We start from the raw sequence: 26,577 nt of genomic DNA on the forward strand, positions 1-26,577 counted from the left end.
GGGGGGGGAGGAGGGGAGCACCACGATAAGCCTGCAAAAATGGCAACTGGCTCCACAATCTTCCTGCAAAATTGGCTGCTTGCTTCCTTGGGTTGAATAGGTGAATAGGTCCCTATTTATAGGGACCCATCTCAATGAACCATGCTGTCTTGGCTTGCTCTTCTGGCCCCACATTTCTTCTCCTTTTTGTTACCTAACATGTCCACTTCAAGAGAAGGGCTGGAGGGTGCCCTGGACAATGCTGAGCCATGTTCTGGTGGGTACAGCATTTGTTGAGAAGTGGGAGACATAAGTTTAAACCATCTTAAGTGAGAGAAGCCTAGAACCTGGGTCCTTACTTGGCTAGTACACTAACCACTGTACTTCTGGGTTAAAAGACCGGAGAGTTCTCTTCCTCCTCCATCCTATTCCAGTACAGGTGGATATAGAAAATAACATCTGTATAAATGCAATCACCCCTCACCCCTCCAAAAAAAAACCCAAATACCCACAATCAAACACAGCACAGCTTGGTGTAAATTGAAATTTGTAGTAATTAAAGCATGTAAGACATTAAACATTCTGCTTCAGTGTTTGGCTCAGAACTAAGGTCAATTGAATAACAGTATCAAAAATCCCACAACACTGTGGGACATCTTTTACATGTTAGCTATCAATACTGTGCTGAACACCAACACATTCAGAAAGGAGAACATTGGAAAGAATTGCTGGAGTGTTGTCCCATTAGACTTTTGGGTTTTTTTCCGATACAGCTGGATGATTATGTCACCAGCTGGACTTTCAGAGGCAAACCACCATGAGACTTACTCCTGTGAAAGAATGCCGTTGGCTAGAATTCCTTCATATCGACTTATTCCCTTCTGCTGAATGACACTGATCTGGCCACCCAGCTCATCTGTAATAATTCCTGCATGTATGGCCGATTTGCACAACAGAGAGGTCTGAAATGCAGAAATATGGGATCAAACAAAATGCAAAATCTAGCAAGTTACTTATACTTTTTAATCACAAATTCATGAAAGCTAAAGATCATAAAATCCTGGAAAGGCAAAAGACTTTAAGGATGGCTTAGAACTAAACACTTCCCAACAGTCAAATTCTTCAGGAGAAATGGGTGAACAGTTTGTTTTTACAGAAGTTACTTCAGGATTATCTAACAAAGAAATATCCCAGGGCGAAGAATGTGCCAGTGGTAAATGTGCAAGCCTTCAACCTAGGAGACCTAGCTTCAATTCTCTACTCCAGTGGTTCTCAACCTTTGGTACTTTACGTACCCCCTGCCGACTGATGTGGCAAAAGTGAAACTGGAAGTCCCACTGTAGCACTTTGTTTCACCACCGTGAGCTGAGTCCCACTTTTTCCACCGTGGCCCCAGGGCAAAGCAGCCTGCATGGGGCCTCCCTCCCTATCCCCTGGCGCACAGACACTGGGGAGTGAAAGCCCCGGTGCACCGGACATGGCAGGAGGGGTGGCGGACGGAACATGTGGCCCGAATAGGCAAAGACCAAAACGCAGCACCCATGTACCCCCTGCCTGTGTCTTGTGTACACCCAGGGGTATGCCTACCATGGGTTGAGAAACACTGCTCTGCTGTGCTGCCAACTTCTTCACAATTTTAAGAGAGTCCCTTGCATCGGCACAGCTAGGATTTTGAAAAGGGGGTGCAGATGGTAAGGCACTTCATCACAAATGACCTAGCACATTTTCTCCAGTTGAAGAGAAACCAGATGCTTTACTAATATGCTAGGGGGCTAGTACTATACAAATACAGCTATTGGAATGTGCACTGATTTGCCAGATGATATATAACGTTTAAAAAAACATAACGAACAAGGTGAAAAATAGTAAAAAAGATGTTATAGTTAACTGTACAGTTGTCATTTAGATTTATAAAACAAAATTCAGCATCCCTGAGCATCTTGACAGTGCCTCCAATACTTCACTGTCAGTCATTTCTACTCTTGGGTTAGTATTACCACACTTGAGTAAAGGTTTTTAGTTAGAACTAAAAATAATCTTTAGGGCTATGAAATACAAGAGAGACTACTAGGAATGGCTAACAGAAAAATTGCAAAAGAAAGGATAAGCTGAAGAGTAGAACATCAAGACAATAAAAAGGATAGAGGGTTATTAACACATGCGGAATGGAGAGAGATTAGCAGGAATCAGGGTGATGGCAATGAGCTATGAAGTCAATCAACTCTGTCAGCACTGCCTAAATAGAAATGTGGCTGCCTCTCCCAGGCTGCTGGTTTTAAAGCTTGGGAGGAGCAGGAATCAAAGGGGAGTGCAACTGCATCACTGCACCCAAATGGGGTCTGCCCCACGTCCCTTAGGGTGCCTGTACATGAGTGTGGAGTCTCCTCCGATGCACTGCAATTACAGTGCACTAGGGCAGACTCAACTGAGTCGTAATTGCTGCATTCCAGCCAGGTTTTGTGTCCTGTGTATCAGCATCCTCCTGCTTCAAAATGGCAGCAGGGGCTCTTGAACTAAAGCTTGTTGAATGAGCTTTAGTTCACACCATTTTGAAGTGTGGGGACGTTGATACATGAGATGCTGCGGTACTTTAATTAGGGTGGCTCTTGGAGCCATCTTAATTAAGTGCCATCTCCCACCCCAAAAGCATGTGTAAAAGTGCCCTTGGTTTCTCCCTCTGTAGGACCAATGTAGGAAGTGTGCTCAGTGCAACAAGTAACAACAGGTTACTTGTACTCTGCAATTTGCTTAACACCCTTGATACCAACATTCTGTTGCTATGACAGAAACAACATGAATGAAGGAACAGTAAGAATTAATGCTCTATTTCTCCCACAGAAGGAAAAAAGAAAAGCTAATTTAACTGCCATAATTGGGGGGAACAATCAAAAGTACTGCGTGGATTTTTTTTCACTGAATTTAGACATGTAGATTATTTGTTCCTCAGCTTCTTACTCTGCACAGTGTCTACAACAGGGACATCCAGCAGTTCAAGTCCATCATTAACAATACTGGGAGCCCTATTATACACTGGCTGCCACTGACAATTCAAGTACCAATTGTCTGTTATACCAGAATTAATGGGTACTGTACTTCATGCCAGCAGCCCTCTTGCACAAGAACTCCCAATGTTATTAACATCTGAAGACCTCAACCATTAGGAACAAAATCCTAGCACAGGCAAGATATGAGTGAGGTCATGCTGACTGCTACTTTTCAGTTCTCATCACCAGGTGTGGCACCTTTTTCATAGGCTTCACTGCAACTTTGCTGTTGTTGTTCATGCCATTTCATCAGTCAATGTCATTTCAATTTTACTGTATAGAGCAATGCTTGAACAATTGCTGAGTCGCTTATACATATACTGCCTTTTCAAAAACTCAGTCATTGATACATTTGTGAAGAGAAGTAAAACTAAGTAAACATGTATTATGTTCAGGCTTATCTGGATATAAAAAGGAGGGATTAGGAAGATTTCACAGGGAGAAGGTTCCAGTAACATGGGGCAGCTGGAAGGCAGGACAGGGCATGGCACAATATATAGCTAAATCTAATCACTCTTTCCATCAAACTGAACTGATCAAAAGTCAATATGATGATGCAAGTTAACTGATTCAAGAAAGTAGGCGCGAGTGGCATGGGGTTAGGAAATGTGCCCTATACATATAATGGATCTTAAAAGAACTGGTGTGATATTACAGTCAATGTTTCTTCAGAAAAGCAAAATATTACTTTTTCCCCTAGAAGGAATGAACAGGGGAAATGGGAAAGAGCTTTGATACGCAAATATGGGACTCTGCAGGCAGCAGTCTAAATTGAGAAATAAGGTACACAACAATTCTAGAAGGGAAAGAGTTGAGCTTATAGGAACAGTTTAGTACATCATTCAGCAATACTTAAAAAGGAAAAATAAACCACAGCTGTTAGAAGCCAGAAGTTATTATTCAATACACAGCTGTCTGAATGATTATATGCATCTTGCTCATAAACACCTGGCTGGCCTGGCTGGAAATATGAAGTAGTACAGGTGCCAATACCCACTCTGGGATTTTTAAAAACAGCTGAGAAAAAAGCAGCAAAACAAACCAGACAGCAAAATGTTAAAAGTTTTGTATTATATTTAAGCTGTTTTAAGAAACCATGGAATTGCTTTTACACTCCATCTTTCCAAAGTTCCTCTTTTATCCTTCATACTTACATCTCTGTATCCTTCCACTACATTCCCCGAAATATCACCTGCTATGTCTTTGCAACCAGCGGGACAATACTTGCTGGAGGAAAAAATAACAGAAGTTTGTTTGAAATATGGTCTGCAATGTGATATGCACATAAAATATACCCACAGACCAAAAAATATTTTTAGAAGCATGTTCTAGCTGGGCATAAATTAGCATGCTTATAAAAGGTTAATTTGTTCTCAAGTTCAGGTTCATTAGTGTACTTCATGTAACAGCACACACCAACAGCCCCAGTAGCAAACACTTATGTTCTTTTTTTTTAATGCTGCTTGTTCTAGAAATACTATTACACAAGCTTTGCAGATAAGCAACCTGAATTCAACATTGGCCGTACACACAGCAACAACTAGCTTACACTCCATTACTTTCACAACCTACTATAAGGTTGCTGTCTAAGGAACTAACCTAAGAACTATTTTAACTAGTCATCACAGATTATATTTATAACTCTTGGGTATGGTTTTGCAAGATGGATCATGTTGTCAACTCCCAACGTTGCAGAAGTTTAAGGGCACTCAGTAGCACAAAGGTCAGCCTCTTTTTAAAATGTACTATGCCACTGATCAATTATACCAAAAACCAAGAGCTCTGTTACTGTATCCCCTTGCTTGTTCCAGAATATCCATCTTGGGAAGGTCAGTTTGTTGCTGCTCCAATAAGTACAGTATTACTACTAAAAAGGAAACTGCTTTACTGGAGAATACATTCCTGTCATCAATATCAGAATTTTAAGCATGTTATGAGCTGCAGACAAGTTACTTTGTCCACAGACAACAGATAAGTCAGTTAAACAAAAGACAGCCTGGTAAGCCCAACTGGATAGCACTAGGCCTACATTTACCTGTACTCATTCTTTGGGTAATGGTTTGCTCTCTCCAAACAGGTGATGAGATCTGTGAAAAATACAAAGAAGAGGCAATCCTGACTGAAGAGCACAGGAATGAAGAAAGCCTCTCAAGATACTGTTTACACATATGCATCCTCACTGTTTACCTTTTGATTACTGACAGAAAGCAAGCATGATTTTCTCATACTTTTCTTCCCCCCCACCCCAAACAGTTTTACATCTCTATTAAAAGGAATGTGCACAGCAAGATCACCACTATATCAGACTGTTAATTTTCATCAACCAGTCACTCCCATCATGGAGGCTGGAAGCCCTCAAGGTCTCAGAGGTTTTTAAGTTTTCCATGACACTAACTTATCATACCACAGGTCAAGCCAGTTGAGAGTGTGGTGGTAAATATTTGACACGTGGTACATATTTGAGTTAAGACATCATTTAGTGAGATAGCAAAGAGAACATATTTTTTTCTGCAGATCATTTATGTCCAACTTCAGAAGCTACTAGGCATGTGCACAATGCCATTATAATTGCCCCCTCTATACACTGAAATAGAAAATGTTACAGTTCATGAAGATAAACTCTTTGGTAATAGCAGAGACACAGATATTAGGGTTTTGACATTACAATCTATTTAGCAGCATATTCACCTCTGTCCTTGTGTTTTCTTTTCTGTAATAATAAATAATAAAATGTAGTACTGTAGGCCCTAGAGGCCCTTGGCTGCCTCCACTATCTTCATCTGTAACTTAAGAACATTTGTTTTGTGAGTTCTACTATACCTGGATGATCGGTACTTGCATAGGACAACAGAAAACCCCGTCCTGATACATGCGACCCACTCCTGAAGTGAATAGTTGCTTCATTAGTATCCAAGGTGATTTCTTTGGGTACAGGCATCAGGTTACCACAGTATCGGCCTACATACAAAACAAATAAAATGTCAAAAGCTTCAGATGACTTTAATAAAATAGGGCATAGACAGTCTTGTGATAAACCAAGGAGTTTCACAATATATTCATCCTCCCCTTAGTACAATTACAGATGATGACTGCAGTTTTTTGGATTCAGCCCTTTGTGAGTATGAAGTCTGCAGTTGCCATGACAAATGATTGGATTCCTGCCATTCTCTAAGCAGAGTAAAAATTTTGGCATTAACATTTCTCATCATTTTAGCCTCAAGTGGATGATTGGTGCTCTTTGGCTTTTGAAGTATAACATTCCTAAACATCCATTAGAGCGGAGTGAAATATTCAAAGGCAATCCAAGGCGGTCTGCAAAATAACCCTTCAAGATATACACAGGTCACTTTAGCTGCAACTGGTACAGGATAAGATCACAAAAAACATGCAAGAATTTAAAGGAAAGTATAGCATGACTGATACAAGGAAACATACCTGAGCAACTTTCACTGTCAGATATTCAGAAAACATAAATTTTGCTACCATTCACTGAATTATTTTTCCTCTTAAGTCTTAAAATATGGTTTCTAGATGTTAAGTACATCTTGATATCAAGTTTTTCTTTAAAACTTAAAATAAAAAGGTGGCACTGAAACAAGTTTTGTGCCTTCCTTCTGCCATATCCTGGGACATTAGCTGGGGCACTATTTTTAGGGATAATCTGGGATTTCTGACAACCACTACTTTTTCAGGATCCTCCCCTTTCTCTGACTGGGGTACAACCCCTGCTCTTTCCCACTGAAACTCGAACCAGAAAATACAGCTTGTGCATGGCCTTCCCTAAACCATAGACTGCCCACTAATACAGGAGTTAGTTTAGGCTTCTATTACTTTTCATTTAATTTTTGCAATAAATAGTAATAAATTGTACTTTTTGCAATAAGTAGTAGTAGGAAGATGAACATAGTTTGGCAGAGACTTCATTTAAGAGGGGAAAGGAGAAAAAAAACAGAAGAAAGAAAAACATTTGTCCTGTAGACAGTTCATATAGCCAAATACACTGAAACCAGGGGTCTCCACCTCTTTGGCCTGAAGGAAACTAAATTCTCTATACCCTTGCTGGGAGCCCTAAGAATTCTCTTGGCACCTTAGAGGCAGCATAATGGTGAGATAGAGGAGGCTTAGACTGAATTTTTGTGTTCACCAAACCAATTTGTATAAAGAGCCAGAAGGGAGTCACTACTTAACTCAACAAGGACATTTCAGGATTGTCTCTTTTGGTTATATGGGAGATGAATTAAATCAGGGAAAGGAAAACTGATGAAAGAAAAATAACTAGTATATAAGCCAGGACTTTGTTGTCTACACAGCTGTACTCCGATTTGGAAATTAAGGAAAAGGAAAGATTCATCTCAGGGCTATACATATCTTTAATAAAATGAATTTCAACTGTTGTTCCCTGTGTCACAAGCTTTGGGCACATAAATAGTTGTTAGGGATATAAGTCTACCACTTGGATATTTCCCAAAGAGCACAGGTGGTCTCCACATTATAGCCACAAAACATTGACTTTGGGATCCATAATGGCATAGCCACAATGCAAGTCTGGTGACCTGTACTTTCCTTCAAGTACCCCAAAGATCCCTTCCATCTAGTTTTATGTGCAGTACAGAATGGGTTGATTCATGTAAAACCTCAAACAAAAATGGGAGATTTCTTACTGACTCAACAGCACTCTAGCACCAGCCCTGTGTAAACTGGCGTGATCAGGGCAGACAGGAGGTATTCAGGAATGGATAGGATTTGCTCTAAGTTTAAACATTAAAACCAGGTATAAACAACAGTAACAGGAAAGAAAGAAGCGATTAAAACATTTCCCATGAGTATTCCTGTGTGGAAAAATGACTCACTGTGTGACTGCAAACAATTTCTAAGAAAGGGTTAAGCAAGTTACTTGGGACAGGAAATTCAATCAGAAAAAGATAGCATCTTACATGTTCTCATACCAGAATATAAAGCTGATCCTGAAAATGGTCACTAATGTCAGCTTGTTGGGAAGAAAGAGAAAATGCTAGCTTAAATATTGTTGAGAGACAATGTGAAGAGGAAACAAAACAGTATTTTTCCATATTCAACAGGGGGAGGAAAGCCGAGTACAAGGTTGGAGTGGGGAGTGCGGGGGGCTGGTGCACGGGACAGGGCTAGAGTCAGAGCAGCAGCAGCTGCCTGCCCTCTCCCCCACCTACTTACCATCAGGCACAGCTCTGGCTCTAGCCCTCCCCCACACCTACTTACCAGCAAGCACAGCTCTGGCTCTGGCTCTGTTCCCTCCCAGGCACGGAACAGATACAAGCTCTGGCCCGTGCCCAGCCTCACAGCAGCACCGGGGCCAGAGCTGCCATTGCTGCATGGCTGGGCAGAGACTAAAACTTGTGCATGTTCCATGCCCAGGAGGGCATGGAGCCAGAGCCACACCTGACAGTATACAACAGGGGGCACAAGGAGGCAGAAGCTGTGGGGAGCTGAGAAGGGACAGAGGCTGCAAGGGCACAGGAGCGGTGGGGAGCAAGTCACGGGGCAAAGGCCCTGTGGTGTGGGGCAGGGGCAGGCTGATGGGGAGACAAGTGATGGAGGCCACCTTCCCCCCAGCTCCCTGCTCCCTCACTACTGCTTTCCTCACTGCAGAGGTGGTGGTTGGGACAAATTTAAGATGACCCTCCAATAATTAGATTCTACACATGGGAAGTAATAACAAGTTTATAATTTTCTATATACAGAATCTAATTATTGGGGGGTTACCTTATATCTAAAGTCATCTTGGATATGGGTAAACATGGTAATTACCTGAGAAGGCTTCAATTCTTTCTGTTCCCCAGTACTTGTCTCCACACATTTTCCCACAAATACTCTTTCAGCTGTCTTCCATCTAAAGACTGTCTCTCTGTCTTTCCCTAACTCCCCCCACCTCCATACCCCTCCAAACAAAAAAGGATGGGGCATAATTTGCATCATAAAACTCAGAAGAGACTTGGGGAGGAGGGAATCAGAAAAAGTTAGCACTCTGAAAATTATTACATACATAATTTTAATGTTTATTTCCAAACTGATACAAGAAATAGTTATAGAAATACTCGTCATTAAACTTACAACTTAATAACAAATTGACTTGTTTACAATTCATGGGCTGGAACCTGTTTTATAAGCTTAGGGTGGTATCCAACTGCTACAAAAAATTGTTACATTTTCTTGGCTCTAGATACTGGTAGGGCAGAACTTAAACATCTTTTGCAAGCTGCTGAATCTCTGCAAACTGTCTGAGCACAGTCCCCCTGAATAACTGAACTGAGCTCATAATGCTAAATGGTCTTAAACTTTCACTAAGCTTTATAACATTTGAATTCTGTCTTAACTTCAGGTATTAGTGGATAGAGCAAAAGCCTTGAATTTTGTAAATTCTCACATGTGTATTGTGGTTATGTAATATTTTGGCTGGGAGGTGTTCTTTACATAGGGAATTATAGGGTGCCTTCTTTTTCAACGTTTATTATGGAGTTTGGAGTTATCCGATACTTGCCTGACAATATTGGTTAATATAAGTAGCAGCAGTCACCCTTTTTTTGCCAAAGTCTTTTTTGGGTGGCTTCTTGCACCTCCAACAGAATTAATCTATTTTGGATTAACAACTGCAAAAAATCTGGGATGGTAATTGCTAGGCACAAGATTCTGTACTTTCTTCAATTTTCTAAATGTATTCTAATGTTCTTAAATCAGAACAGTGCCTGTGGATACAGCATAAACTTTTTTTTAAGGTTGGGCTTCACACCAAAATTTCACATGCTGAAAATGTGATGATCAAAGAAGCTGGCTACCTGCATGCCTAACCTTTATGATCCCTGTACTCCTTGATCAAAGGTAAACCAGTGCAAGAGTGATAGGTAAAATTCTTCATGTTACCATATTTACTCAGATCCAAGACAACCCTGAATTTAAGACGACCTTCCCAGTCATTTGATTCTATACATGGAAAATGTGTACACTTGTTATAATTTTCCAGGTACAGAATCTAATTATCCGAGAGTTGAATTCATCCCCCTGCCCCCTTGCCCTGTGCCTCCTACTTCTTCCCCCCGGCAGCCTTCCTGCCTCCCCTGCCACCGACACCCCTATTCCCACAACCTCTGCCTCTTCCCTCCCACTCCCTACAGTCTCTGCCTCCCCCTTACTGTCAGACACTCTGTTCCCTCCCTGGTACACAGCACGTGGAAGCACAGCCCCTACTGGGCCATAATTATTATTTTCCTAGGGTGAAACTATAGGGAGAGAATGTAACTGCACAGTTCAACTCAGATGTTCATGACTTCCTTTGTATCAACCGTATATAGAAACTGCTCAATTCTATTTTCAATGAGAACTTGTCTGGACAATTTATGAGATTACCTGAAACACGAGAAGAATACTGCAATCACAGCAAGTTTCCTGTAAGGGGGGGGAGGGGGGAGGGAGAGGAGAACCTCTGGTCACACCCTTCATCTAAGCATTACATTTAATGCACCATATAATAATAATTTTAAAAAACCTTGCTGGGTGAATCCCCTTAAAACATGAGAGGTATGAGAACCTTTAAGAGAGATTAAAAAAATCTAGTTCTACTAAAACAGTCATTGCAGTTATCAGAGGTTCTCACATCATCGGAAAATGCTCACTTGTTCTGACAAGGGCATGAGAAACAGAAATATTTTCATTGTTTTTTCCTGCAGTCAGCTTTGTGATATCAAATATAGTATTAACTATCCATGCCAATACAATATCTACCCACCAAAGCCTACTCCTATTGACCTCAAAGACAGGAGACTGAACTAGAAGACACTTGCTAGTCTTCAGTCTACCTCTCTGAAGCAGGACTTAGAAGGATCTCCCAAAATTAGAAAAAAATACCAGGAAACTGGCAATGGTGCAAGAGAGAGAAGTGGACAGTCCTGTTGGGGGGAAAAGGGGTAGAATATACATGGAATCCAAAAGACTAAGATGAAATGCAAAGATGGACTTAGGTATGTAAAGTATGCCCAAGTCCAAAACTCTGACCCATAAAACCTTAGCTCAGTAGTTGCCCAGGGGTGCCTAAACTGGCTATATATCTCCCTTTTTGGTCTGAAAGTTCCTTAGGCACCTGCAGTTCAGTCCCTTGAGCAGGTTTGAGCAGTTAGGTGACTAGCTCCTGCTTAAGCCCAAGTGTCATGCAGAAATTAGGTCCCAATCCTCTGGGGAGTCTGATTAGGATGCATGCTCAGAACATGACAAATACATACCGACAGCACTGAGTTCAGTGCAGTACACAGCAGCCATGACCACTTTCATTCAAAAATGGAACTGGAGAAGCTGGTGGTGGCACTGCTCCACCCTGCCCTTTCCCTAGTAGCCTAACAATTTAGGTCCAGGAGATGGGAATCCTGGGTCCTACATTCTCCTTACTCTGGGGGGGCCTTAATCCCACATCTCCCACTTCAAGTGTAGTCTAGACACCAGGTTAACAGCTAGGCTGGTTGGGGGTACCTTCAAAAATGCAAGGTTCAGGGAGCCAGAGCGACAAGGCAGAGCCTCTGCAGCCTGGTCATTAAGGCAGTCAGCTAGAAAGGGGCTATCCAGTGCTCTGCACTTTGCTCCCCAAACTGTTCATGCATTTTGCTGTAAAATGCTCATTTGATTAAAAACAAAAGTAATCTTGACAGAGGAGACTGGAACCCAGGACTCTGTGCTGCTCCCCCAAACTTTCTCCTCTCCCTCCACCCAGGGTGATTTTCCAAAAGTTTCTTACAAAATATAATTTGTGCAAGCAAGTGAGTGTAATGATCACTGCTATCTGCTTGAGAACTATATTAAGGAACCCTGGGGTTGCTTTTGGTTTTTACATCAGCACCTAATTCCTGCATAAGTCAGTAGCTATTGTGAAAAGGCACATTGTTCTTCACCAGGGGCCAGGGCCTGCAATAAGGTTCACAAGGGCACATGCAGAGTCCAAGGGAAAACAAAAGGAACAGACCTTAATCTTCTTATTTTTTATTCCCTTTGTGCTTAAATATTACTTCTGATTTCAATGCGTCTTAGAAGAAATGTATATTACGGTCTTGTTTCTCCAGCAAACGAAGTTGCTACAGCTATGTTAATATTCAAATGAACAGCTGACAAAGGTAAGTTAGTTTCACCAAAACTGAAAGCTTTTGTCCTCTGAGGATTAATACACATATTAAAACCTAACTCTGAGCCCCACCTATTACATTAAAGGCAAAGTTTGGTTGGGGCTTTAATTTAATGAACACCATCAGTATCTTTGCAGAGTAATGAGCCAGGAAGCTCTCTGTGTTCCCTGTAAGGTAGGCCTGTGAAAAGCAGCTAGCATTCGATCTGGATTTGGCCAATTCGGAGGACAGCAATTTGATTCAGTGATTCAAATCATTGTCCCAAATCAATTTGGCCAAACCTGATTCAGAAATTTGGCCACTGCAGAGTTGACCGAATCTCCGACTCAAACAGAACCCATCCCCCGCCCGCTCTCCCAGCCCATGAAAGGCTGCCCCATCTGGCCCCAGCGTCTCGGCTCTTAAAAAAAAAAAAAGCCCCACACTCACCAGCTCCTGCCAGGCTGGGGGTGGGGGTGATCCCTGCTGCACCTCACTGCCCCATGCTGTGTCGGGGCTCTGCCATGAGCCCCCAGAAGCCCCAACGGCCGCTGCAGCAGCTAGTGAGTGTGGAGCTTTTATTTGTTTTTTTAAGTGCCTGGATGCTGGGGCCAGACAGGGCAGCCAGCCATTGATGGGGCTGGGAGAGCAGATAGGGGATTGTGGCAAAGCCCCCCATACAGCGTGGGGCAGTAGGGACCACTTCCCCCCTCCCCCCTGGCTGGTGAGAGTGGGACTTCAAAAAAAAAAGAGCTGGAACGCTGGGGCCAGGCAGAGCAGCCATTGACGAGGCTGGGAGAGTGGGTGGGGGTCAGAGGGCACTCAGAGGGGCTGGGGAAGCAGGCAGGGGATGGGGCCTGGCAGGGGTCCCCCCCATGGTCCCTTCCCCCCTCCTCCAGACCTCTCCCTCGGCTCCCTACTTACCGGCATGGAGCCCAGATCTAGTTCCATGCAGTGGCGAGTGGGGACTGCCTGAACCTCCAAATCTTTTCTGAATCAATTTGGAGAGCTTTGAATCATTTCGGACCCTTTTATTGGTCTCCTGATACAATTCAGATTCAGAGATTCAGCCACCGAATTGGGCCGGATCTCCTCCGAATTGAATCAGCACCCAAAGCTTCACAGAGTCCTATTGTAAGGGTCCAGTATCAGCAATTTGTTTTACTTTGTTTCTTTTACCATTCAGCTATTTTAAAATAAGACTGTAAAAGTCTATCTGGAGTCATTTCTAGTGCAGCAACATTAAAATTGTACAGAAGTAGTGAGAAGTAGTGAGAATAAAAGCCATTACAGTATTAGTTTTTAATGGGTCTGAAAGCAAAGTTTAACAGTCTATCGTAAGTAATTGGAAAATTCTATGCACTCTTACAGAAAAGATTAATTGAAACCAAAGTGCTCTAAGTTGGTGTACAAAAATCTGTGGAAAGGCATATGTTCAAATATTATTCTTATTTAGCATTTATAATTTCAGTTGTAGAGCTAGTCTTACTAAAGGGCAGAACTCAGTCTGATAATGTAAATTCTCAGATCCACTCATTTGTATTGCATGGTAGCTTCCCATTACGGGATGGAATATCAGTAGTTCAAAAATAAAGTGAGATGCTCACTGTTTTATTCCACTAGTTGCAATAGAAGGCTAAATTATGGAGAGTGAGTTACAGTTTACTTATAAGGGTAATGTATGAGGGTGTGTATCTAAAGCAACCATCTTCACCAGATGAAAATTAGAGTTATGCTAATAGTATTTCTACCTAAAAGCTTGACGTATACTTTGTAACACATTCTGGTATTGCTAATTCTCTACACTATTTTTACAGATACATTCACTCACTCACTCTTCCAAAATCTGTAGCATCCAAGTGCTATATTTGTGGTGATAACAGTCATATTAGTACTGGAGAACAATTCTCTGTGAGTCTTGTTCTCTTTATGATGTAAAGAATAATAAGAACTAGCTTTGCTATCCAGAATTGTGAACTACATTTCAAACTTTGTCCTGGATCCTATTCTACCTCTGAGGTGCCTAAGAGGTACTTACGTGGCTTTCAGACATCCAATTATTTTACGCACTTGAGGCCGACGTGGGGAAGGGGGGTGGGGGAGGTATGGACCTGGACCCAAGGCAGAGGGAGGAGGCCTGCCCCTCCCCTCCCCCTGCCGCATCGGGCCAGGACCACTGTTCCCCCAACCCCCACCGCTGCAGTGGGCCAGCTTCGCCCCCCACTCGGGCCTGCTCCTCCCCTCCCCCCCCACCACCGTGTCAGCCCGGGCCTACTCTTCCACCCACCACCACCACGGCACACCTGTGTCAGCCCTGCAGGCAGCAATGATAGAAGGGGGGAGGGGTGGGCCGAGGACAGTGCTGGTGGCCTTGCCCCACTCCCATGGTGTCCTGACCCCGCTCCCCCCTTGCGCTGCTGCTGCCACCTCCAAAGAGCAAAGGGGGGCGGGGGACGAGGCCAGCTCCCTCCACTCCATCATTTCTGCCTAGAGGAAGCAGGGCAGGGGGGACAAGGCCAGCTGATTGGTTGTTTCATTCAGCCAATAATCAGCCAGACCTCCAAAATTATAATCAGCCAATCAGAGTGTGAATAAAGCATTACGGACAGACAGATAGTTTAAGGCTTTTATAATACACACACACACACACACACACACACACACACGTTCAGAGAAAAGAGCTGCACTGACTTAACTAAATAGAAAAAAAACCAATTACACCTTACACTGTTAAACAGTTGGAACTAAATTTTTAAATAGACCTAACTGTCCTGATTTCTCTAGATCTTTAAAAGTGCAAGTGGAAAAAAACAAACATATTTATATAAAAACTAAAGCCCAAGACTACCATGAAGTGCATACACCGAAACATGTCATCTTCAAAAGTCACTAAAATAACAATGTATCCATTTGGGCTAGAATAGGTGCTTAATCAGATACACAAGTTAAATCTGCTAACTGTGCAGCTGGTTACTGAAAAAGCAAAGTATGTCAGTAATTATAGCTGCTATGCATCAAACACTACCAAGCAAGACTGAAAAGGGTGTGGAATATTTAGAAAAAAAAATAATTACATGGTATTTACACAGTGTTCAACTTTTTATTTTATATATATCTGTGGGCTGTGAAACTGTAGAACTGAAGTCTTCTGAAGATGTTTTTAGACTGATGTTTAGGAAAACACCAACCAAAGAATAAATCTAATTATATATAAATTTAATTCTCTACCGAACACAAATATATGGATTGTATTCGTCGGTTCCCCCACTCCCTCCCCACAATTTCTCATTAAAATTGTTTGATTATAAAAGTCAGGATGTTACCAAGGAAAATTATTCAATAATAAAATAATAAAAAATGCTAGATGTATATTGTTTCTAGGCAATTTGCAGGCAATGGCTCAAAAATGTGTATTTGAAACTGGAACAATTCCATTTGAATATGCAGGGGGTTGTCCGTCATTACAACATGCACACACCTACACACATGCACAGTAAAAATTTTTTCATGAGATTACATGTGAAGCGATCATTACTCACACTTAATAAAGACTTTATATCACAGTCTAACTCACCCATGAAGGGCAATAATACCTTTATCTCCATTTGTGAGAAAGACCCTAATAACTCACTTAATCCTACTGCACTATATGAATTATAGGTCTACCACACACATTAATGAAAGGCAATCATCATTCTTTACTATGAAGATATCTTGAGCTTTAAAGATTCATACACTTCACTGAGACAAGCATGATGCTGAGGGTCATCTTGAAAACCAGAAAATCTTCTATGGAGCTCTTCCTCCTCCCCCAGTCTATTAATGATTTCCAATACTGCAGATTCAGTTTCAGCTTTCACAGTTGACAGGAGGGCTACAGAGTTCTTTGCAACAAACAGCCCTTGTTAAACTTAAAGTTTTATTATAATTCATGACTTTACGTACATAATATTATCTGCTCATTTTGTTTACATACCCCATTACCTGAATTTAAAGTAATGACTTTTGTAAGTGGTCATACTGTTATGAAAAGTAATTTACAGCCTACGATATCAGTAGGGGGAAAGTTTTACCATCAGTGTGGTTTGGCCAAGCTGACATGGGGAATGCCTGGGGTTTTCCCCACAGAGGATTCTAGCCCTATTGAATGCATGGTCTTAATGTATCTATTGAAGATGCAGAACAACTTGACATTGTAAGTATCTCTTCAGCTTAACTCCCGGTCTATGTCTGTCGTAAATTGCAAGCTGGCTCAGCATTTATCATCTTTGCTTTAAGGTCTGTGTACATACAGCAGCTTTTGGGTTAGCAAAATAACAGGTAAGATTGTTTCCAGACCAAGCTCTATCCCTATTCCAGCTCTTTCCTACTGGCAGGTCCCCTCAGCATGCACCCTTTACTTCCAGCTTGCTTTTGCAACACAAGTTTCACTGCAACCTGCCCAGCAATTTATAACGATGATCGTTTTGAACCTGGTTTCTCAGTTCTGTCTTGTGAAGGAAGGAAGTGTTTTACTCTACTGCTGCCACACCAAGCAAAGGAATGGCACAAACATAGGTGTAAAGGACTCATGAGCCATCTATTCTCATGTGTAAGATTTTCTGCTTGACATTCATGGTTGTTAAATTCCACAGAATTGAGGTCAAACCTCCTAGAGAAAGCACTGGCACCTGTTGAAAGTTCACACAGATTACACAGTTTACAGTACGCACAGAACAACCATATTTCTTACAGGATGTGACGGGTAACTTGACGTGCTGAGACCAAAATAATAGGGAAGAAATAATTTCTGATAATGACAACAGGGGACATTTTCCATACCTTTCTCAGATCACAATCCGTTAAAACCTGTACCTTCTAACAAAACTGTCTTACCAAGTTTTATTACATACCATACAATTTTGAAGAGTTAAGGATGGCAAGGTAGTTGGATTCACAGTTCTGGGATTCAATGTCCAAGTCACCAATTTTTAAGATCAGTCGTTTTCCCTGAGGCACTTGAATTTTCTTTTCACAAACGGTGTAATTGGGGTAAGTCCCAGGATAGTTCTTGGATGCCAGAGTACCACTGTCTTGATATACCACCATATGGCCACATCCATCCCCTTTTTGAAATGCAGGGAGTGACAGAGGAAAAAAAAGGAAGGGGGAAGAAAAGCACATACTACATGGTTATCAACTGTCATGTATGTCCACACCATTTTCAACAATATACCATCTTATTTTATGTTATTTCTCTTCAGCTTCTGCAAATATAAAATTGATATAACAACCACAAGTTTCTTGTAAAATAATAGAAAGGTGAGAGAAATGCTGTTGCTGTATACCAAGGTACCTCACAAACTACACTTTCAAATGAGAATGAGTCATGAACAGGCAAATTTAACTTAATTTTCTAATTTGGGGCCAAATCCTGTAAGCACAAATAGGCATGAGTTATCCAGAACTACTTTTCTCTCCATTATCGTTGCATGTTTCAATGAAAAACAATATAATAGTCTGGGGGGGGGGACGGATACTGAACCACACATGAAAACATAAAGATAATTTAACAATCTACAGTCATCATTATCAGACTCATTCTACTGTTGTGCTGCTTCTCTTTAAAAAAACATCACACGCATACACGCACACATGCACGGGGATGGGGAGGAGGAATGGAGCAGAGGGAAGGTGCAGACTTGGGGTCTAGACAAAACAAGGGTATCTTGATACAAGCTGTTACAATGCAACTGTTAATTGCATGAGTCCATAGGCATACTAGGAAAACTATTCTGACCTTAACTGCTTCATTCTGGGTCAAGGTTAAGGGATTTAGCTCCCTTTTACCACTACATGACTGTGTAATCCTAACAGCATAACAGTTACTACATGCTCCTAAGCAGCAGCTTCCCCACTTCAAAGCAACTAAAGTGCATGTTTGTCCATACCCTTAAAGATCATACCCCACATCTGCAGCACAAGATATAGCAACAAGAAAAGGCAGAGGAGCTTGAAGAGAAAAATGGAGAGCACAAAGCATTGGTGGAAAGAACAGAAGCACAGGCAGGATAAGGAAATCTAGGTTACTTAAGGAAGTCATGGGAGAGTACAGTTAAGATGAAAAATACCAGTAACTTGAAGTTTGTATTTCAAAAAGCCTATTCCCCTTCCTTTAAGTTTTTCAGGAAAAAAAATCAGTGGAACTATAGGAGTCAGTAAGTGTGCAGGGGCTTGCAGCATAAGGCTGTTTGTGGGGCCTACGTTTTTAGGTATGAACAGTCTATACTTGTACCTTTTACAGAATTTTTTGTCCATTGTTAGTAATAACAAAAACTGCAGCTATCAATGTGAAGACACCAATTCAGAGAAATTGGAAATTTACAAGTTCACTTTAATAACCCAACATTTTACTGTAGGCTGCATCGATCAAGACATTGTGCTCCTATCATTTTAATTGCCAACAAAATCTCCTTTTACAACCGCTAGGAAAAAAAACATATTTCACACTTAAAGATGAAACAACAACTGAAAATGAAGTGCTGATAAAGCAGTGTGTCATGCTGGGAACAGATAAAGTGACATGCTATGCAAAGACAAGCTCCAGGCTGTCAAACTTTTCCTCATTACTATCTAATAACAATACCATTCCACGCATCTCTCATGTACTTTTCACAGAGCAGCACTTATTTTAAAAGTTTTATCGTTGTTTCTCTATGTTGCTTACTATTTAGTTCAGTCACAAGTTAAAGCAATAGAAGTAAACCAAAAATATAGACTCAAGAGTCCCACCACTATTAAAAACAAATATCAATGTTCAGTCCATTTTTTACACAACTGTGAAAGAAAAACAACATAAAAACCTCCTAATACAGTGGCTCTAGTTACTTCGGCAGGAACAGACAAGTGGTAAGGATCAACAGAAATTTATCTTTGAGTGTGTTGTTGCCTTTTACTGGAACTATTTCTGCCTAGCAATATAAATATAGCAATTCCTTTGTAGCAACAGCTACACTAAAGTGTCTGTCAACACTCAGAAGTTGCACTATCAGTTTAAGGCAAACAAAAAAACTATTCTGGAAATGTGTGTTCACACAATATCCTTTATAATGCTCTGTGACGCAATACTTATGTTAAAAGACTGATGTACTAGGGGGAAGGTATCCCAGTATTGTCCATTGTAATTTCAAAGATAAAATTCAGAACTGATTTCAGTGACGCTCCACTCCTTTGGCAGAATCAGGACTTTGGTATGCTGCAAGTCCTCAGTAGAAAGTATGGTCTTCACTAGATTTGGAAGAATTGAATCTTAATTAGATTTATGGATAAAGCTGTCACTTCATATATACAGTAATTATCACCTAGACTTCATATCTGTGCATGTAGAACGTGTTTAGCATTATCTTGGTCTGTAATGCACATTCCCAGTACATCTCTACCAGAGCATGTGTTCCAGAGCTAAGAACAGTCAAACTTCCATTGGCTTAGTCAGCAGAGTTTAAGCTGACTGCCTCCCTTTAAAAACCAAGAACGGGGTGGGGGGTGGTGAAAAGTGAAGGAAGTTAAATTTTAAAAACCTATGCAAACAACTTTGATGTTGTGGAGTTTAAATTGCCAAGACTCAAGAAACGGATCAAGTCCCAACGGCATTGTTAAATAGCTCATGTGGCCACCCAGGGTCACATGATGCCCTGTGTTACAGTGGTATGGCCCCAAGGGGTAGAATACTTACCTGGGGACCTACATGGGGTAAAATAAAAAACATTAAAAAAAAAATCACTACAGTCATGGAAAGGTGGTGGCTACTATATTTACCTTTGGGTCTAAAACCAACAGAGCCTGGGGAGATTCTGGCTTGGCCGGTTGTAAAATTGCAAAGCAATGAAGAGAACTAGGTGAGGAATACTTGAAATGCCTTGCTGGTCTACCTGTCCCAACATAACATACCAGCAAGGCACTCCTCTTCACTTCCCTCTGTACCCATGTGAGCTGTATTGACAAAAGTGCTTTGTTTGATAAAGCTTTGCTGGTATAACATTGTCTTAACTAATGGCTTCTGCCAGCACAACTATGCTGGAGAACATGCCTCATCACACTCTGTCTGATTTAGCTAGTTCAGAAAAAAATTACAGTATAGATCTGGCCCCAGGGTCCCCTTTCAGCCAGATCATATGAGGTCATGTCCCCAGGTAGAACTCCATGTTCTAAGGCCTTGGACACCTGCCCAATAACAAAATAGCAAAAAAAAAGTCTGTTCTGAGCTGAAGATGTAAATGCTGTTTTATGGCCCCCTGCTAGTAGAGTCTGATTTAGACATTGTGTAAACACTGAAACTGATGAGAAGAGTGGCTGAGATGAGACACATCAGGCTGGCACTTCTGTTTCTCTTTGCTACCTCCGATCTGTCAGATTGGGACAGCAAACACATGAAAAAAGTAACTTTACCACAAAAGGTTAAATTAATAATTAAAAAGTTGTGCCTAGTTGTGACAGGGTGAAATAACAACCTGCAGGCATGATTTCTTCTTCAAGTTCTCAGGATCATCAAAGTGTCTAACCTCCAGTTACGGAAAAAACTTGAAAACATAAACTGTAGCTAGTTAACACTCCCTTAGGCAGACTCAGAAGCCAATTTCTTCATAAAAGTCAGTCCTTTTACTATACATGTGGATAGCTTCTCATCGCAGGAAACAAAACCAGTACAGGTGCAAAGAACATACAAAGCAACACAAGCCGTGTGCATGTGTGCTCTCACTCTCTCTGCCCCAGCCCTCCAGGCTTCCTTCCTGGGAACTTTTAACTTCTTCTGAGCCCAGCCAATTACAGCTGATCCAGTGTTCTTAAGCAGGTAGGCTATCATTATCCCCTAATCCCCTGAAGCTCGGCACCAGCCCCTGAGTCATGCATCTCATTACAACAGCCCAAAATAAAAAGGTTTAGATTATTTCCCACCCACATGCAACCACTGGGTGACCAAGTCAGACAACATATACTCAAGTGCAGATGATTCATCCTTCTGCACATTTATGCATGCCACTACCATTCAGCTGGCCTATGGCTTCAGTAAGATCACTTCATGGATGGAGAACAGCTGCCTGAAACTAAACCTGAGAAAGAAGGTGATACTACGGGCATTTTGCAGAATTCACAACCATGGGGTAGGCTCCTTTGGATGAAGGTACCTAATCCACAACTGGTCAATGTCATCTATAGCATTTTTTTGCTAACATCAAGCTTTCACATAGCAGCATCCTTGAAATAATGCTTTCTGTTATCTCCATTTGGCAGACAGACTGTCCTGTCCTTGCAGATGATGCCTTAATTCACCCCTTGTTGGACTGCAGCAATAGCATATACCTGGGCACTTACTAGCATTTCAGAAGTTCCAGCTAGTAAGGTTTGCTGCACTGCCTCCCTTCCTCTTTACAGGTTACTAGGAGCCCATCAGACTTGTCTTTCAAACTGGCTTCCCCAAAGACTTTTAAAAGAAATTCAAGGTCTTAGTCCTTACCTTCAAGATGCTCCTTGGCTGGGGCTCATGCTACCTAAGAGATCACCTAACACTCTGGTATGATGATTGTTGTCATAAATTACAGTCTTCTGGCATAATGGAACTCTTTAAAGTCAGGGCTACATAGGTTCCTGCGGAAGGATCTGTCTGAGGAACCAAAGGCCATCATTATGAGCTTCTGGTTTAAATGCAGTGTATATTTGCATAACTGTGTATATATTTAAAAATAAATCTAAAACAAAAGATGACACTGTACTATATATATTCTTCCCTTAGAGAGAGGATAAGAAAAAGAGACATATGACAGACACATATAGTTACCTTGAGTAAGGCACTGATGGAAGTACTTAGATAACTTGATAATAAGTGAGCATGCTAGAAAAAAAATCTACCCTAGCAAAAATTTCCAAGACAACTGGGTGTGGGTAAAATCTGAGTATTGGTTCTAGCTCTGATGCCATATGACACATTCCTAGGACCAGACCTGTTCTCTGAGGCTCCAACTTCCAGCATCACTAAATCCTGAAACCAGTGTCTAAGACAGTGCTTCCCAACTAGGTTGCAGGTTGTTGCACAATGATAACACTGCTAGATGTGCAAACAAGGTTCACAAGATAAACCCAGAGATTTCAAATGGGAATCCACACTGTTAAAAACATTTTGACCTGTTGTGGTCTTTCTGATGCCTTTCCAACAGAAGAATTGCTCTATTATTTTTCTGTAGTCAAAAACAAGTGATAACCAAGAGCTGGCATTTTCCAAAGGGTGCCTTGAGTCTAATGAGGGGTATCTTCATTCTAAAAAGGTTGAAAGCTAGTGATCAGAGACCCTGAGTTGTGTAGTCACTAGCCCATTGCTCCCAAAGAGCTCTATTTAAGCAGTAGACATGATGGGCTTCTAGTTTAAATCCTTTGAGAGTAACACAGCATAGAAGCAAGGAATATTGCTTTAGTATAGGCATTCCTTTAACCACAGTGATTTTACTCCTAAAGCATTCAAGTGTCACTGATTACTGAAGCCCCAGACAGAAGCCACAAAAGTACATCTTCCCATGATCTAAGCTCACCTCTCCTTGTTTCCTTAATTCTTTTCATTCACACTCAAAAATCAGCTAGAAATTTCTTTGGATTCAGTCCAGCACTAAATATAATTTGTCATAACTTGTATACTATATGTATATTACTATATGCATATATATCTAATTGGGATTGCATTCATCAGAGTTTCTGTCATAGATTATTAGCCCAGAAGGGACCTCACAAGATCATCAAGTCCAGCCCCCTGTACCAAGCAGGAAAGATAACTCAGGTCAGGTGACCCCAGCAAGGGGACTCTCTAGTCTCCTCTTGAAGATTTCCAGGGTAGGCGATTGCACCGCATCTGGAGGGAGCTTATTCCACAGTCTGGACACACTAACTGTGAAGTTTATCCTAGTGTTAAGCCTGAAATGGTCTTCCAGGAGTTTGTAGCCATTGCCCTTGGTTTTCCACAAGGGTGCCCTGGTGAACAGTTGTTCACAGAGCCCTTGATGTATTCCCCAATGTAGTGGTAAGCTGCTACCAAGCTTACAACTCAGGGTAAGCTTGATAGGGCTCAGTCTTCTCCTTTTTAGGCTGAAGATGCTCAAGTATGGCTTGCTTTGATGGCTTGCCTTGCCCATTAAGGCTTCCCTTGATGCTCACCCATTCCCTTCCCCCAACTATTATTATTTGTCCATGAGGGGAGTCAGTCATGCTGTCAAAGGGTACATCTATACTTATTCTGAAACTACAATGCCCAACTACGAGAAAACATCCATATCTATATGTGTCTGATAGCTACATACAGTAGCTCTGTCACCACAGCATGAAGTATATCCCAGGAAAGTAACAGCACCTGAACAGACCATGGCAGCCCTTTGAACATGCGTCTCCTCCTGCCTTCAGCCAGCAGTAAAGCCTTACTTTATTTGGCAGAGAAAGTTTAACTCTCCTGTAGATAGCTGAAGAGATGTAATTTTGGTTTTCTTTACCATCACCATTACAGACACTGCTGTAAGCCTCTGAAATTCTGGAAATGATTGGATACAGCTTATTGAAGTTATCACATCACAAAGAGTCATAAACAAATGCAATCAAGCTATTTGCCCTTCACAGGGTGCATTTACACGAGAAGTTTATTGTAGTTGCCTAATTAGCTCTGCAGTAAATGTCTCAGCATCTACACACATACTACTATTAGGATGGAGTAAACTTATTAACTCCACTGTAGGTTATTACTTGTAAAGACAAGGCCTATACTACAGTGGAGCTGTGCAACAATGCATGCGTAGGTGCTGATAGGGCTGGCTGGGGCAAGAGGGTGCTCCAGTTTGAGGGCTGCCTGCCGGCCCACCCCATCATACTGAAGCACTCTCACGCCCCAGCCAGCCCTTCCACAGCACAATGAAGTAGGTCAGAGCAGCCCCTGGATAGCAGGTAAATCCCCCAGGCATCCCTCAAACACGGTGCCAGGGAGCAATAAACTCAGGCACAATAAGCAATAGAGTTTATTGCTCTGCATTAATTACATGTGTGTATGTGCCCACTGGCTCTGCCAATAAGCTCCTCATGTTAAATATAAAAATGAATTTTGGCCTCTTCATTGTTTCCCTTTGATTATGTAGACTTATTTAAAAATAAAGTCATTCTCATCAGTGGTTGGGACCTACATACAAAATTTTTAAAGAAATATATTAATTAATGAGTAGTACATAAAACATTATATTTTCCCATTGCCAAACTTGGACCCTTCCATGATCATATTGTGTGGGAGGAAAGGTCAAAGAGGAAAAGAGAAATTTTCCAGCACAGTTTTAAAATCAAAAGTCATTTAGTTTGGTCTGACTGTGCTTTAAAATTTTTAGCACAGTTATTACAGTCTTTATCACTGTGGTACCCAACCACCTCACCAAACCTGAATAAATCCATCTCACAAGGTAAGATGGCAAAGGAAATTCTGAAGCTGCCCACTCCATTTCTGCCCTCTCCCAATTAAACTGGGAAAGAAGAGGAGCTGCTTGAACTCATCTCCATTGCCATATGGGGAAAAGAGGAACTGGGGACTGAAACGGTTTCAAATTTTACAGAAATGTACCACATCCCAAATCACCTTAAACTGTTCCTGCTAAAAGTCTCAAATGAAAGGTAACAATGCAACACCATGACACTGTTGGATTTTCTCACAGACTGCCTCATGCCATGTGACACTAGAAAACTGGAATCCTGCAGAGAGCTTCCTCTGCAGGGAATCAGGGGGAGGTTACACCTTGCAAAAAGCTACAATTTGGAATAATCAGCCAAATGGTATCAGATCTTCAGTTCACATGAATTTGCAAACTTTCACCAGCTTCAACACAGCAATGTCATTTTCACAAGCTGACAATAAGGCTCAGGTCTAATAGTTTAAAAATCTATATAGATTCCATAAGTGTTCAGGTATCTGGCTCAACAGTACTGATGTGTTTGTGGTAGCAACCTCCTTCACAACATCTTAGGGAGATCACAAAGACAAAAAGAAAACAGCTTCACAGCTCATGGGATTTTTTTTTTTTAATAAAAAATTTAATGAAATTGAAATGTATGGTAAATATGATGTTAGAAGGAAGAGAAGAGAAGTGACTCATAATCTCGAAATCTGCAATAACCTCATAGATTCTCCTAACGAGGGATTCAGCTGTTTTGTAATATGCTTGTCCATGACAGGACAAATAAATAGCCTCTGAAGTTTTTTCTTTGAGTTGTATCCATACATAGTTGGCCGCATTAGGTTCTCAGGAAGTATTTTAACCCACGCCACTACAACTGCTCTTCATAACATTCATTTAGCTGCTAAAGTTAAACAGGCAGCAGTGTGGTGGGGTTGTGGAAGGGAGAAGAGGAAGAGGAGAAAAAAAGGAACATTGTAGTGTCTAGTTTTCTAGAATTGTTTACTTACCAACATCAAAGGGAAGTAATAGGAACAGGAGGTCAAATAAACTAGAAGGTATTTTTCCGTCCTCTTAGACACTGTTTGTTGTAGCCTCCCTTTGGAGTACCAACCAAAAAGCAGCAGATGATCCTAAAAGATCTCTGCAGCAGCCCCATAAATCATGGATTCTTACCATAAGACCTAGCAGAGGGTTCTTCCCCAGCCACCCATGACCTTGTTCAAATGGATCCCACATTGTACCACAACTTTCACATTATAGGCATCTCTTATTGGCCCATTTTTCCCTTCCATCCCATCCCTCAACCAGATTTCAGGAGATGCCATAATTACAGATTGTTGGAAGTCACTTATTTTTGGTGAGAGAATTTGATAAATTAAGCTGGACCAATAGTAATGGTCTAAGACAGTGTTTCTCAACCTGTTAAGTAGCAAGTATCCCCTAACTTCTGAAAATGTTAATAAGTACCCCAACACTCAACTTTTGAGGGGATTTTATATTTACAGACTGTGTGCCATATGTTAGAAGAAGGGCTGTGTATATAAAGCCATGATGTGATCTGGTGTGGGTAGGGTTGCCACCTTTTACACCAGGGGTGCACAACTCAAGTACGTACCTGGGCTAGAGGTGATGTTGGCCAAAGCTAGGAGGGCTGAACCCAGTGCTGCGCATAAAGCGCGGCACACCAAATTATTACTGGGGAATTTAAAGCACCACACAGTGTGTGGCACACCATTTTTTTCCCTAGTTTTGAGAGGAGGAAGGGGTGAGAGAGTAAAAGAGGGGGAGAGAGTGCAAGCGAGCAAGGCATTGACCGAGTCTGTGAGGTTGACCTCCTCAAGGAACTTCTGGGTTTTTTTATCATAGAGCACATACATTCCGATCAGAGAACCTGGTGAAAAGGATTCTAGGTTTATTTCACCTTTATGTAGTCAGGGGAGTCCAACTCATTTGTTCCTGTGGGTCAGATCCAGACCGCAGGGCTTCTTGCAAACTGGACAACCT

General features: G+C 41.5%; 1 protein-coding gene across 1 annotated transcript in view; it reads right to left on the reverse strand.

Moving 5' to 3' along the window:
* The window catches only part of DCBLD1 (discoidin, CUB and LCCL domain containing 1), a 71,100-nt gene that overhangs the window by 17,741 nt on the left and 26,782 nt on the right, over positions 1-26,577 (reverse strand). Inside the window, exons 2-6 of the mRNA XM_019520046.1 lie at positions 17,029-17,241; positions 5,844-5,981; positions 5,059-5,110; positions 4,178-4,250; positions 808-941 (exon numbers count right to left, since the gene is read on the reverse strand). Coding sequence (XP_019375591.1) covers positions 808-941; positions 4,178-4,250; positions 5,059-5,110; positions 5,844-5,981; positions 17,029-17,224 — 593 coding nt within the window. The 5' untranslated portion in view covers positions 17,225-17,241. The remainder of the gene's footprint in view (positions 1-807; positions 942-4,177; positions 4,251-5,058; positions 5,111-5,843; positions 5,982-17,028; positions 17,242-26,577) is intronic.

The sequence above is a fragment of the Gavialis gangeticus genome, unplaced genomic scaffold (assembly GCF_001723915.1).
Source record: "Gavialis gangeticus isolate Ggan-Ray unplaced genomic scaffold, GavGan_comp1, whole genome shotgun sequence".
NCBI lineage: Eukaryota > Metazoa > Chordata > Crocodylia > Gavialidae > Gavialis > Gavialis gangeticus.